This window comes from Phalacrocorax carbo, chromosome 20, assembly GCF_963921805.1.
Source record: "Phalacrocorax carbo chromosome 20, bPhaCar2.1, whole genome shotgun sequence".
NCBI lineage: Eukaryota > Metazoa > Chordata > Aves > Suliformes > Phalacrocoracidae > Phalacrocorax > Phalacrocorax carbo.
In genome coordinates this window covers 9,569,888-9,585,329 of record NC_087532.1, presented here as the reverse complement: position 1 = coordinate 9,585,329, position 15,442 = coordinate 9,569,888, and the positions used below count along the sequence as shown (strand labels likewise).

General features: G+C 53.7%; 1 protein-coding gene across 1 annotated transcript in view; it reads right to left on the bottom strand.

The window, feature by feature from the left end:
* EPHA8 (EPH receptor A8) overlaps nucleotides 1-14,899 on the bottom strand; it is a 39,024-nt gene extending 24,125 nt beyond the window's left edge. Inside the window, exons 1-2 of the mRNA XM_064470232.1 lie at nucleotides 14,843-14,899; nucleotides 4,478-5,141 (exon numbers count right to left, since the gene is read on the bottom strand). Coding sequence (XP_064326302.1) covers nucleotides 4,478-5,141; nucleotides 14,843-14,863 — 685 coding nt within the window. The 5' untranslated portion in view covers nucleotides 14,864-14,899. The remainder of the gene's footprint in view (nucleotides 1-4,477; nucleotides 5,142-14,842) is intronic.
* Nucleotides 14,900-15,442: the final 543 nt, after the last annotated feature.

The window sequence follows — 15,442 nt, the reverse complement described above, 5'->3', positions numbered from 1 at the left end:
TAACCAGCTTCCAGATTGCTAACCAGGCTCTCCAGATCCGTCTCCACCAGCCATGTGCCACAGGAGGCACAAGAGAGCCCAGCAGCAGAGGGGTTTGTCCATGAGGGGCCAGCAGTCCTCCTCCTATTCCCACCTCTCCTTCAGTTCGGGAGCTGGAGGAGAAAGGGTCCCAGCAGTGACAGGCCCCCTCTCTTCTTATTGTCCAGAGGACACAGGCCACTTCTTTGGCTTAAGCAGAGTGCGTATAGTCTACCCCAGGGCCAGCTCCTTGTTCAGCCACCCACATCACCCCCGTTTGGTAGCTGTTCTCAGTCAGCCCTGGCAGGCTGCGAACACCAGTCCTCGTGTGCAAATGGGCTGATGGAGCAGCAATTACTTAATTGTTGCTCCCGCATCACTGTTTTCAAGCCAAAGGCAACAGCCAAGCTGAAGCCTCTGAGCACCACAGAGTGAAAGCAGTCAGAGCAACCAGGACACCCAGAGGCTAAGATTTGACAAAACATTTGACAAAACATTTGACAAAAATGCCCAAACAGTGAGTTCCACTCCTGAAACCCACAGATATACCACAAAGATGCTCTTTTGGAACTGCATTTCTGTCAAAGGTTCATCCACCCATTCTGACAGCAGGGAAGGGGGCCTGTCCCTTCTGTTTTACCCTTTTTCATTTGTTTGTTAAAGAAAAATCTTCCTGGGAGATTCTGTGCTCCTGGAGATCTCCGTGGCTGGCAGCTGGCTGGCTGGCTGGGTTTGTGTCAGTTCCTGGAGAGCAGCACCATGATCCATAGCTGTGGCACTGCTACTGAAGGTACAAACTGACCCTCTGTGCATGTGCGACTCATGATCAGATAAACAGATTTTAGCCGAACTTTCCAGCTTTGCTCACTGATAGCTGGTGACAGGCACGGCACAAGGAATAATTCAGATCCACCCCAAAAGGCTGACCCCAGTGCAAGGGCCACAGCCCAAAAGCACTGAGGGCTCAAGAGCCCAGCAGCCATCCCAAAGAGGGGCTGGCCAGGGCTAGTAGGAGGGGTGTGGGTGAAGAGCCACTGTCCTCACCTGCCAGAGCCTCCCCGTCCACCTCTCCATCCACCCACAGGCTGTCACGTGCGTGTCACGGCTCTCAGCGTCACGGCTCCTTGAGGAGGTAGCTGGTGGGTTTCTTCCCTTCCCACCCAGCAGACCCAGGGTTAAAGTGCTCCCTTTTCTCATGTCTGTAATCACACTGACCTTACTGAAATGGGTCTCTATTTGTCCTGTACGGCAGCTGTCATAATAAGGTGAATTATGCTGATTGTCGTCTTATTTGATAAAGTGCTGGGACAGATCCTTTTTACTTGTGCTATTGCTTATTCTGCTATTTAGGCAGAGCGGTTGCTATTTGCTGTGTGTAAGAGTATTAATGTATCTTGCTGTGGACTGATACTTTTCAAGGAGGGAGGAGCAACACATCCAAGGGCGGCTGTGGATGACAAGGGTGAGGGAAGCAAAGAGCTTCAGAGCCTTGAAAACAAAGGGGAAAAGCAAGTGGAGCAGCAGGGCTGGGCTGCCCTGAGAGAGATCCCGGGGGGGTTCATCCATGGGGTGGCTGTGGCAGAAGATGCCACGGGACGGGAAGCTGGAAGTTTTAGGAGAAGGCAGACCCCAGGACACCATTAGGAGCTGTGGCAATTCATGCTCAAACTTGGCTTCTACCTGGTAAGGCCCTGCAGCACCCATGCCCAGCCACAGCTGGAAAACGGGGTCCTGGCCTCTCAAGATTAATCAGGCAGCTGCATGAGGCACAGAGACAGGGGACAAGGGTCTTGTGTGATGTAGGACCGTGACACCTCCGATACCAGAATAGCTGGCATCCTTAGTGTTGTCCTGACCCCGGTGCCCCTGGGCTGAGATCTGCCCCTGATCACATGGAAACTGCCCCTCACATCCTTATGGCAAATGCCAGGACATCACAACCAGAGGAAACGTGCAGATTCTGCTGGGGTAAGTGCAAGGAGTCAGAGATTCCAGCCACCACCCTACTGCCCAAATAAAGAGGCATCCAAGGTGATGGCTGACAGTAAAGGGCATGAGAGGCAGTGAAGTTCCCCAGTTTCCTACGCGTCCTCCACCACGTCCCACCTCACCCCGTCCTTCCCAGCTCTGTGGCACAGCCTGCCTTCTCCTCTGCGGGGCTGGGAACAGCTCTGGCCATGATCTGGTTTCCTGAGCTGTCTTCCATCACTCTGGCAGGTCCTTAGAAAAATGAACGTTAAAGAGAAGGGGGAGAAACCTCCACTGTTCAAACATCTTTAGCTTTGACAAATAAGGTGTCCAGCTGTGAAAGGCGGAAGGAAATTAATTTGGAATCACATTTTAAACATTGCCATAGAGGCAAAGTATCGTGTATCTAATTCCCCCCCCCCCCAAGCAAAAAATGAATTTCCCTGATATTTATAGAAAGATTATTAGGGCCACAAGGAGTGATTTATATCATCTCATCCCTGTGACAGAGAATGAAAAATTGCTGGGGCGACAGCCACTGGAATCCTGCTTTTGTCCGCCTGACAATTAAAACGGCTAATTTCCAACACCGACAGATCCACCGGCGTTATAAATCATTCCAGAAAGGCACTTTTCACCGTGAAAAATGAACTCTGCCCCAATCAAGCACAAGAAGCTTGGATCAGAGATCTGCATGTTTGCTTTCGTGTGTAAATATACGTACTCCTGCTCCACACCCGCCCACAAAAGGAGATGCTAGGAAGGAGTTGCTACCCCTGCTCACTTGATGCTGGGCTACCAGGCTCCCCGTGCTAGGGGCTGGGTAAACGGGAGAGGGAAGGCAGGAGGGTGAGACGACACTGAGGTCAGAGAAAGTCCAGTGACAGTTCTGCCCTGTTTCTGACTCCACAAGCCCTGGCGATCTTCACCAGAGCGCATTACTAGTTGAGCAGCATGGGTCTGAGTCCGTCTGCATGCAGCAGGGCCAGCTTCTGCCTGTGTCCACCCCATCTGGGGGGGCAGGCTGGACCACGCTTCCTCCCGCGCCGTGCCTGTGGGTAGGGGCAATCCCAGACAAGGACAAGAGGGCAGAGAAGGAGCTCTCCCACAGTTTTGCTCTCAGGAGGCAAATGTGTCCAAGGAAACACAGGAAAATGAAGCAGGCTGAGCACAACGCTGACACCAGGGCTTCCCTCAGCCCCAGGCTTCGAGGTGGTGATCTCCTGGGGCAGAGCCTGCCGTGCGGGACCATGGGGGGGACACAGGGAAGGGGTGTTTGGACCTTCTGAACCAAACCTCCAACTTGCAGCTCCTTGCAGTCATGGGGCTGGGACCCAGCCACCAGGCAGCCGATGCCAGTGCCCCCTCCCACGTTAGCACGTGCCTGGCCCCGTGCACACTTAGCATCCATTCTTTAACATGGGAGAAGACGACCCTTTCTGAATTATCAGATCTATCCCAGGATGACTTTCAAATCAGTGGTCGCAGGCTGGAGGAGTTTCAGATAGCAGCATTTATTCTGCCCGTCCTTCCCACTCTGTGTAGCTGGGGACCCGCCGGGGCCGGGGCCGGTCCCAGCGGCACCTGGATCCGTTCCAGTCCAGCATTGGATGTCCTAACCTTGCATCAAGTCTCCCTAAGACAAATGCTCCACTTGATGTTTCCACAAAACTCAAACAAAAGCCCCGCACTCTTATTTGTGCTGTTCCCCTAAACACATCCCATAAAGAATCCAAGCGCAAACAAACCTGTGTGGAGGGCTCTCATGGGGAGCCCCGAGCGCCGCGCTCTGTACACACATCCCCGTGCCTGGTGCACAGCTGCTGCTGGTCACCCCACTTCCTTATCGCAGTTTGTACAGTCGGCAGCCTGATATCTGCCCAGCAGCACGGGGGGCCCTCTCTCCGCAGCCCCGGATGGCCGGGCTCTGCGGCACCCCCGGGGAGGGATGGTGGATGGACGCGATAACTTCCTTTCACAAAAGCTCGGTGTTTGTCTTTTTGCATTCCTTGCTTTCAAACCCCCTGCCAACAGGAAGCAAGCGGTGGGGCGTTTTGGAGAGACCACGTTGTGCTTTGCTGGAGTGCACCAGCAGAGATCTCAGCACTAACCAGAGCTGCTGGGGGCACCAGGCTGGCACCTCTGGACCATGCACTACGTGGTAGGGAAAGATGGAGCCAGGGCGGACTCGTCCCAGCCCCAGCCCCTGTTGCAAAGCCAGTCCCCATCCCAAAGCCATGCCCTGTGCGCCAGGACCTGTCACAGTCAGGCTCAGGGGAGCTCCCAAGAACCTTACCGGTGGCACCAGCGATATATTTCCATGACCATGACATGGCGAGAAAAGGCTTGGGCAGCCTTTGGCCTCCACAAAGGCTGGCTGTCCAAGTATTTGTGAGCAGGATTCTGTCCTTAGCCCTTCCCCAAAGAGGCAAGAGCCCCGTGCAGCCATCCCTCCCCTTGCAGGCACCGCTAGCAAGAAGCAGGGACTCACCCATGCAGGAATCCCGCTGCTCTTCGTAGCCAGCACTGCACACGCACTTCCCAATGGGCACCAACCATTCTCCCTCGGCACTGCAGTACATTTTGGGGGTGTCCCTCTCCTCTGAATGGCCCACACACTCTCCCCGCACTTCCACCAAGGAGGACGAGTCTGCCCCAGTCACAGCCTCAGAGAAGGACGCCAAGTTCCTCACCATTGCCGGGCACTTCTTGTAGTACACCCGCACCGAAACGATGGCGATGCAAGCGCCTATGTCCTGGAAGGCCAAGTAGAAGCCCCTTTTGCTCAGTGGCCCCACACCCCGGACCTCTGTGTTCAGCTTCAGGCGCCTCACCCCCAGGTCCACGTTGGTGAAGCTCTCATCAGCTGCGATGGTGTCAATCTTCAGAAACTGGCTCTCCCGGGTGCTGGTGCCCAGGTCCCGGTCGGACTCCAGGTAGTAAAGGTTGAAAGTCTCCTTGCAGGTGCCCAGCACGCCTGGCATGCTGTTACAGTCCCGCAGGGTGAATTTAATCTCTGCATAGACCCGCCGCGCACCATCCCGTTGAACCCAGTTGGTCCGTAGCCAGTTGTTCTGGTTGGGGGTCATGACATTACAGACCTGATAGGTGTGGATGGGGCTGAAAAATTCATCCATTTCATTGATTGAATCCCACTGCGGGACAGAGAGAGAACAGGTCATTCCAGATGGCCCCAAACACCAGGAGAGCATGGGGCATGCAGGAGCCTGTGCCGTCACCCACCCCTGGATGAACTCCCTCTGCTCCTGCAGCTGCACCTGGATGAGAGATCACTGCTGCCACAGGCCAAAGGAAAATGAGGATAAGCAGACTTTACCCAGCACTAATTTGGGCAGTAACTCTCACAGTCCACCTGATGCAGAGCTGGGTGAAGTGCACCCCTCTTCTCAGATGGGAGTGCTTGCATGAGTCTGATCTGATGGCAGAAACCGATGGCAGTGTGTGTTTGGGAGGGCTCCAAACCCTCCAGACCATGTCTGCAAGTCCCTTTTCTTGGTGCTCAACCTGCCATTCGCAGCAGTAGCAGGAAGGCATCTGTGTGATAGAATGAATGTCCTGAGCTGGAAGGGACCCACAAGGATCACCGAGTCCCAGTCCCGTCCCTGCACAGGACACCCCAAATTCACACCATGTCTCTGAGGGCCTTGTCCAAGTGCTTCTTGAAAATCATCAGGATATTCATGATATCATGATATGATGATCACCTGGGTCTCTTCTGGCTCATGCAATCTCCATGCACAAACTAAACAGGCCACTTTACAGCTGGGGAATGAGTTTCAGGGTGAAAGGGAAGCGTGCAGCAAGAAACAGGCCCACTCCTTCCCAGGCAAGGTGAGGTCGGTGTGGTTCCTTGGTGTGAGCTCACAGTGCTCAGCCCAGCTGAGAGGCTGGACTGGGAGCTGGCTCTGGGAAGCCAAGGACTTACAGCTTGACAGCTCTGGGGTTAAAATTCAGTGTAGCAGTGCCAGCAGGGCGAGCCTGGGGAGAAGATGCTGGGCAAAAGCAGGTTGCATCAAGCAGGATTGCAATGGAGGGGTGGTCTGGGTGAATTCAGAGGGGCAGGACATTTGTATCACCCAAGGGAGGGATGCTAAGGGGTTTTGACTGATGAGAAGTGAGAAGTAATGAAATTTTGGATGCCAATGAGCTTCATAGCTGAGGGACAAGTTGAACTTAGTTGTTGGGGGCTAGAAGACATTTCTGGGCATTCGCTCTTGCCTCACATGTCTCCCTGCCCAGCCTCTCCAAATCCTCCAACCCCTCACTAGGACCCACAGACCTTCCCTTCTCTGGGGGTTTCCCACCACTTCTTCAGCTTCTCCAAACTGTGCCTGGTCCCAGTCACATCCCCCATGGGTGGGTCTGGACCCTTGACTTTTTCTTAGGGAGGAGGATGAGGAGGAGGACTTCAAAAGTTCTGACTTCTCCTTGGACTTAGCAACAGACTTTGAAGATACCTGAGTCCCACCACCATGCCCAAGTCTGGCTGTGAGTGTCAGCCCCAGACACAGCCCTGCAGAAGTTGGGGAAGGTACTGGAACCCTTGCAGCACTTGCTGCTCTGCCTACCAAACCACGCCTCCCCCCAGCCTCAGCAACCCCCTACCTGCACCTTCCTCGGGTTGCCAGCTCTGCCTGCACCGCCAGAGGCAGCTGACAGGGAGCAGCCCCCCACCTTGGCATTGCAGGTGCCCTGCCTGCCTGTGCGCTGCCTGGGGGGGCTGGGGGAGCCAGGCAACGCTCCAGCAGCGGTGCACAGAGCAGGAAAACAAATCTTTTAAGCAGCATTGCAAGTACATTAAAATAAACCTCCGGGCTTGCTCTGGCAGGGCAAAAGTGGGGTTTTCTTATGCGGGTGGTGACCCGTGTTTCATTATAGATGCAAAACCAACAGCAGCCCAGAAAGAAGGAGCCTGACGCTCAGCTCAGGGAGGGTGAGCCTGAAGGCTTCGCCCCAGTGACTGGGCGCTGATGAGGATGCAGACCTGCTGGGAGAGGCACCTGACAACCTCGCTTCGTGGCTGCCAGCACTGCAGGGACGGGACATGGCTAGGGGAGGGCTTCTCACCTCCAGATTCTGAGTTATAGGAAAGAGGTTATCGGTGATACCTGTAGGACATCCTGCTCCCTTCTCCCCTCTCAGATGGGAAAGTCCTTCCTCATTTAACCTCCTCTACCTGCAGCTCCTGGGGAGGAGGTGTTGCGGTGCCTTCTGCTAGTGCTAGGGTGATCAGAGCAGTCATTCCAGAGATGTATATCTTCAAAACTCCCCCGCGTCTTGCATTTAGGAGAAAACTCTCCTTCTCACTCCTAAAGAGCTTAAAGCAACCTGGAAAAGGCAGCAGCTCCATGCGCAAACTTCAACGAAAGCTCATTCAGAGGGGAATATGACAGCAAAGGGTGTGAAAGTCAAGCCACTACCAGGAGAGAAAAATATTACTGGTCTTTTAAAAAAATTGTCTTCTGAATTCCAGAAATGCCCGGGTTCACCCTAGGCCCGAGGATCACTGAAGGCCTGCTCTGAACCTCACCACTCAGGTAGGCAACATGGAAGGAGGTCAGGCTACCTGTGTGCTTTGCTGGAGGGGTGAGCAGCAGCATCCCTCAGCTTCCCCAGCCACAGAGGTGAGCCCACAGAAAGTGCCTCGACACCCAGGACGCGCTCCTGGTGCTTGGCCACGGGGCACAGGGGTGCCTTGAAGTGTGTGCAGCAGCAGGCGTGGCACAGCTCCCTGCACACCCCTGCACCGGGGCCAGCGGGAACCAGCCATCTCCCTGCTCCTGTATCAACGCGTGCACACGCTGCGGTGCTGCGGTGGGTGGGGAAGTTGTTGTCGAAATTAATCGAGCACAAATTAACACAACATCTGTTTCCTGTCTTTTCTCTGCTGAGTTCCCCGGGGGGGAAGTGAAGCAGCGCTGTGCGTGGGAGGAGACACGTGGGGCGAGGGCAGAGCTGAGGGTGGCAGGGATGCTCCCCCAGTACACAGCCAATTCCCCTCTGCAATGCCTGTGGGGCTCAGGCTCTCCAGGAGTGTCTGGCAAGGGAAATATGAGGTTATTGGATGCACCAAAATTCCTTGGCCTCCAGCTAGAGTGGTTCCTTTGGGTCTTCAGACATTCACTTTTCTCCCAAACCTGGCAGAGGAGATGGTGCTCAGGACCATGGTTTCCCCACACCCCTGTGGCACTGCCAGAGCGTGGCAGCATCCTCACTGCTGGCAGAGAGCGGGGAGCTAAATGCCCACCTCCAAGCACCGGCAATGGTTGGCATCAACCACCAGGGAACGTGGAAGGTTTGTGTTTGCAGCACCGTTCTTTCAAACTTGGTGCTGCACTGTCAGCTCTTTCCCAGGGTCGTACGCAGCGCCTTGGGATGCCAGTGTGAGACTGCCCCAAAACACCATGCCTGTACTGCTGGCCTCCGGGGCAAGTGCTCTGCCATCGGTGGGAATGCATGGAGGGAAGGCAGGCCACCTGAACTGAGGGCTCGGATGCTACAGGTGCATCTTCCCAGCGTGCCGCAAGGCAACACAGTCCCACGAGCTCTGCCGGGACCTGCTGGGCATTTGGGATGGAAGGACCACTTTGAGGAATCGCCAGGACTTGAAGGGTTTTTCTGTTTCACCCTAGTTATGGCCAGGGAGAGAAGTCTCTAATGGTGGCCACCATCGGTTCAAGAGCACAGGTACTGTGTATGCACCCAGGCTCCTGGCATCGCCTGATCTCAGCTGAGGGTTTGAAGTGGCTTTTATTAAACAAAGCTCAGCCCGGCCCCCATCATTGCGATAAGATCCCCTAGCGAGACGGAAATGAGGACATCATAATTAACGTGGTGAGCGGACGCGTTGGCAGGAGGGGAGCATGATTGCATCTGTATTCAGGGGCTTGTCTAATAGTTTAAATTAAAGTCAACACCAGTTATAAAAAAATTTGCCAGATTATGAAAGGCGAAAGATGCAAACATCAGATATCTGGGCGGCTGAGCAAGGTCTTAGAAGTCTCCCAGGGCCTGTGTGGTGCAGCAGAGTGGGGAGAAGGAGGAGGAGGAGGAGAAGTGGAGGGGGTGAACACACAAGGAGAGACCACATCCTCCCGGAGCAGCAGCTCAGCCTCCCACCATCCTTGTGGTGCCCACAGAGGGATCCAAGGGTCAAAGTCTCTCCAGCCCTGGGGTGGCTTCCAGGAGAGATGCCAGGTCTGCCTGACATAGCAAAGCTTTTGCTGCCACTGAGACATCCAGCGCTCTCCTTCCTCCTGAGAGCAAGCACTGAGCTACAGCACCTCCCCAGGCACTGCCAGGTCCCTCTGTCACTGGGGGCAGGGAAAGGACATTATTGCAGCTATAAATCATTAGATGGGAGGTGTTAATGGAGATAATCCCCATGAAATCAGTCACTGCTGTGGCTAAGGAGGGATTTGTCAGGCAGTTAACTACCCTGAGCATCACTGCAGGTGATTAACTCCTGGTAGTGGCCAGCATCTGGGGAATTAGCAATAACCCAACATTTACTGAACAAGCACTGGGCAATGAGCTTTCATCTCAATTACTAGTCTAAATCTTTATTTTCCAATATTCCATTCCTACCCATCTTTTTTTTTTCTCAAGGAAGATGAGTTTCCCTGCAGCTGCCCTTGATGGTGTTTCTGGTTCCAGACAGAGGCTCCACATTGGAAGAGAAATCGCAAGAAATGGCACAAAGACATCAAAGCGATGGAGGGCAGAAGACATGGCCTGGGCAGATGGGAGAGCCCCAATATCTTTTGGTGCTCCAAGGAGAAATATATAACCCCGAAGGGGGTTGAAATGGCAAGCACACAGCACAGCTCGGACTGGGGACAGCGTTTTTGGTTTTTGCAGGGCGGACTTGGGGCAAAGGGGGACCCTGCCCTGTAACAGAGCTGGCGTGTCAGACGGGGTTCATCCAAGCCATGAACTGGTTGTTGGCTGCAGGACCAGAGCCAGGCAAAGAGGCCCCTGCTGCGCAGCCTTTGCTCTGCAAATGGTTCAGTCTTGAGGCGTTTGCAGCAGCACTGTAAACCCTGATGCACAAACCCCGCTGAGAGGCTGTCCTACGGGCACAAATGTGTCCCTGTGCTGTCAGCTGGTTGTTTAAGTAAATCTGGTGCCTTTCTGCCAGTTTTCTCTCTAAGCTGCTACAAAATGAGGAGAGAGCACTCTTGGCTAATTGTGCCCAGGGGCCGCAGGATATGTCCCTTTGCCAGGAGCTGAGGGGCAGAGATGGGTAGGTGCAAAGCACCTCTGAAGGTCTTTCCTGGTGCTCCCACCAGCAAAGCCAACATGGAGCTTGCCAGGCATTGGGGCAGCTGCCTGGGTGGTCAGCTCTGGGCTGACCCCAGCCCATGCAGCAAGGAGGATGCGGTGGGGCCAGACCATGGAGGTGCTGGTAGGGGGCAGACAGGGAGGTCATGGGCAGCATGAGGGTCCTTTCTCCAGGACTCAAGGTGCTCCCATTATAATTAGCTTTTGCAAGGCATCATTCAAGCTCCTTAGATACCCTGTGTCTGAACAAAATCATTTCCTGTTTGACTTTGTAAATCAAAGTAGACGATACAATAATTATTAATAATATGTTGACTTATCTCATCAGCGTTTTAATTAGTCAGTAGAAAAGCAATTTGCAAAGGGGCCGATCAGGCTCCCTCTGATCCAGCAGGTCACATGCCAAGCAAGGAGAGGGGAGAGAAGGGCACTGGGGCACTGGGGCATTTTGCTGGGGAGAACTGGGAAACAGGAGGCGCAGAAGGGGAAGGGGCAGCCTCGTTGACTGCACTGATAAGAGTTTAATTTTCAATGCAAAGGGAATTGTTCTGGGGATGGAGCAAGCTGCAAAGCCCCTGGGAGCCCTTTGAAGTTATAATTGAGAGGAGCCGCAGCCCTGTGGGACAGGGCTGCTCCTGCGACCCTCCCGCTTCCTGCACGTGTCTCCGGGGTGGAGGTGAGGGAGGGAACGCAATTGAATCCCTGAGTGGCAATTACAGCCAATTACCCTTCAGTTAATTGTCTGGCAAGAGGAAATGTCAAAACAGGCCATAAATGCCTCCCTGATGGCTTGACACTCCCCAGGGCCTATGGTGCTGCTGACCCCCACTGTGCCCATTCCTCCCAGTCCCCTACTCCTCTGCTCTTGCTGGCCACAGCAAACCCGGAGAGGAAAAAAGAAAAACCTTCCTGTGAGGCAAGTCCACATTGCCCACAGGTGTGATGAAAACATCAGAACTTTGCAAGTAGTACCCCTCCAGTTTTGCACTGCAAATGCTTTGGACTGTTGCCCTGGCTGTGCAGGCAACTCTGGGATCTCCCAGTGCAGACGAGGAAACCTCTGCAACTGCCACCTTTCCTCTGGCATCCTCGGGACAGGACCTGCAGGTGCTGGAAAAGCAAGCCATAGGGAACTAGGGATTGATCTAGCAGGCATAAGTCCCCTTAAGCTCCTCAGGCTGGGGCTCTGTGCTCTGTGTGACGCCAAGACCCAGCCAGAGCTACCCACCTCCCCGCTGTCACCCATGCGGTGGCCCTAGCATCACACAGGGCAGGCGAACAGAGATGTTGGCAAAGCAAAAAGAAGCGTGGCTTCAGCTGGGGATCCAGGGTCAGCAACACTGTCCCTTGGCAGGAGGGTGCTGTGACAGATGTGTCTGTATGTGGAAGGAGCAGAGACACTGCGGGGAAATCCTGCACCCTCCAGCACCCAGAGCACGCTCCAGCCACGGCTCAGTAGGACAGCCAGCAGGCAGCCGGGGAGGATAGCATGGGGGCAGGAGGCACTGCCACTTTTTTTTTCCAGCAGGAGTATCTAAATTAAGGAAATGGCAACAAAAATAAGGCCTCAAATAAAATCTGGCTTCACAGTACACCACCTCCATACTACATCAGCAACGGGGGTCTGTCCAGCCCAGGGCTGCCAGAGTCACAGCACACCACAGTGGGCAGGGACAGTGCCAAGGACACCAGCAGTACCCCTGAGATGGTGACCAGCAAACTCAGTCCCTTTCCCAGAGCAGAGATCATGCTGGGCTTGGAGTCACGTAGACCGAAGATACCAAGCCTGGAAGTCACCCGGCATCTCTCCCACCTGTATCTGAACCCTGCTGTAGGGTTCAGGTTCAGGGTTCAGGAGGCATCTGCTCAGTGCCAAATCATTCGCGCTGAGAGCAGGTATCACAGAGCAGCTCCTCTGAGACACCAGCACCCTATCCCACCTCTTTTCCGGTGATGGCAACTGGATCCAAGTGCAAATTTACTACTCAAAAAGCACCTGGAGCTGAAGGACCAGCAGGAGATAAAGGAAAAAGATGCTCTTTCAGGATGATGCGATGCAATGGCCCATGGAGGAAGAACCACAGTCCAGACAGATATTCAGAGGAGCCATTAAAACATCCAGCTGGAAAAAGATATGCAAAGTTGTTTGTGCAAGAATGTCACATCGAAACCCAAGAACTATCCCTGAAGGTGTTCCAGACAGTTTTCACACAGCTGTATGGTCGTTCTCTTGGTAACAAGGACAAGAGTTGGGCAAAAGCACAGGGTAAGCGAAGACTGATGTTACCCCGTGACTTACCTAGGACTTGTGCGGGGACACAGCAGCAGGCCCAAGAGGTGGCTTTGGCATTAGGTGTTATACAAGTCTTTTTGTTTTTCTTTTTTGGCATCCAGTATTAAGTATTCTTAATAAACATCCCTAATAAGATGGACACTTCAGACATGTATTAGGGTTCTGGAGTTGCTGGGATGCTGGTGAAGGGCTGCTGGGCATCTGCCATAGTGCAAGACAGCAGCACAGTCGTGACTGTCCTTCAAGCCAGCGCCAGCACCTATGTATGTGCATAACACATTACACCTAACAATCCTAATGGGTTGGGACGCAAAATTCATCCTCTGGATTTGCAGATGTGCAATACAGAATGCTGCACCTTAACTAGTCATGGAAGTCCCTGATGTGGTGAGACAGAGGCACCTGTAGGCTCAATCCTTTGTCCGCTTTGGGAGTGCAAAGTCCTGCCCAGTCACGCCCATGTGTCCCCAGGACAGCCAGCCCAGGTGGATCCATCTTCATCAAAGTTACCTAGGCGATGCGATGGATCCCACCTGCATGACTGACAGCTAGCAATGTGACCACATCCCCAGGAGAGCTGGACTCATGGTGGGCGATCCAGAAGAAGGAGGGTCTTGGTCAGCAGTGGAGAGTCTGACTATGGAGGGGAATTGCTTAGGATGTGGCGAAGGGCAGAGCAGTGGAAGTGAACAAAGGAAAACAACCTCACTCCCAGAAACATCCTCCCTCGCAGGGGAGCAGAGGAAGCCCTGGACCCGGATCCCCTGAACGTGCACTGGGTCCCCCAGGATGCCAGGATTTGGCAGCAAGGCGGGGATGAGGGGGCAGCAGCAGGGTGACAGGACAGGGATCCACATGACCAAGGGCAGCCTGTGCGTGACCATGAAGAGGACAACATCTCCTTCATCCAGGCAATGGCAGAAGGGGGTCTGGTGGCTGGAAGGCGAGGCCAGGCACATCCACGTAGCGATGGGCATTTAACAACGACCTGCTAACAACTTCGCCACAGGACCTGGAGGATTTACCACCACTGGCAATTTTGTAGTCAAGTATTCTTTTTTTCTAAAAGCTGGGCTTTTCTGAGATACGAGTGAATTGACAGGTCTGAAGGCCTGTATTTATGCAGGAGATCACATCACATTAGCTCTGTGGTCCCCTATGACCTTGTACCTCTGAATTTATTACATTTCCAGGATAGTCATCATTGCAACAGCTAACTGCTGAAATTAGAGCTGAGTTAATTATTTAATATATTTACTTATATGATAATGTCTGATATAAATCCGATCATTGTTGTTATTATTATGAATTCACAGTTCTGATCAGCCCTGCTCACTTCAGTGCGGGAACTGAAAGTCTCAAGCAACAGATCAATGAAAATTATTAGAGGCCTGGGAAGATTTCTGTAGGAGGTGGAATTGAAAAGATTAGGACCATTTAGTTCAGAGAAGGGATGAAAAAGAATGGACATGAAAAATCAACACAGCAGTGAAAGCCAAGTATGCACCCCAATTTCACACTTTTTGTGCGTGCAGAAAGTCCCACTGTGCCTTGCAGTTGGTCCTGTGTGTACAGGATAGTTTCTGTTCACTAAATGAATGAGATAATCCTTAGAGCCAGGTCACTGCTGCCATCTAAAACTCACAATTTCCAGAAAGCTGCTGCAGCAGGAAAACCTGGGCATGGAAATGCAAGTGAATGGAGCGTGCGGAGAGGATCCAGGCAGTAGAGACGGCAGGCTCACATGGGGTCACCACCCCTACATCCCTCTCAGCCACGCTGCACGGCTGTGTGTTCCCATCCCCATTCCCCGTAAGAGACCATCCACAGGGGATGCTCCCCTGCTCCTCTTACCCAGTTCCCACAACAAACTCCTCTGATCACAGGTGGATGAGAGCTTCCCAGTCATTTTGGGCTGTTCCTCCTGATGCTGCCCCAGTGCAGTGAGGAATGAGATGCTTCTCAAAGTTAGTGCCCATGAGGTGACCCAGCTCTTGCGTTCCCTCAAAGCTCAGGACCTGGTGACAACCTGGTCCCTACCCGGGGACACGGAGAGTTAAATGGCATTTCCAAACTGGCCACATCCCACTGCTACTCTTTCAGGCTGGCATTTTCCCAACAGACATGGTCTCTTTGCCCCATCAGCACTGACCACGGCACCAGCCTGGGGCTGAGATGTCCATCCACCCTGCCCATGGGGATCCGTGGTGACCCATCCCACTGCAGTCCCCCATGTGCCAACAGCCGCTTCATACTCACCCCGTGCGAGGGATAAGTCATCCAGCCCCAGTCCCCCGAGATTGTTGACGTGTCTAGCAAGTTCACTGGAAAACACAGGAGCAAAACACTGCATTAGAAAGCTTTCTCCCTGTCCCCGAGGGGTGAGGAACCGAGCCACCACAAGCAACCCTTCCTTGCACCCCACTCACTTGATTGTCCATGGGGCTGCTGCCAGGGACCTGCGTGGCTGCAGCTGAGGCCAATATGGAGCAAGGGGATGGCAACAAATGGTGCTCTCCAGAGCTGTTGGTTTGGGGTAGAGTTGGGGTGGGGCTGTATCAGTCCTGGATATAGGACTGTGAGCATGTCCTTTTGGAGGAAAGGGGGCTGCAAACAGCAGGTCGGAGGAGATGCAAAGCAAGGGGGACCTGGGGAAACAAACTCCAAGCATCAGGTTGCCCACCAGTCCCACCCTAGGCCAATGCAACCAGAGCATCTTTCCTTGCTTGGACACTTCTCCTACAGAGGCTCTGCCGAGCCCTTTAGGCTCGCGTCCCTCCCAGCATCACCGGTTTGAAATCTGCACTCCAGCAGCCACTGTAATTACGCACCGCAGTGCCCGGCTCCAGCACAAAGTGA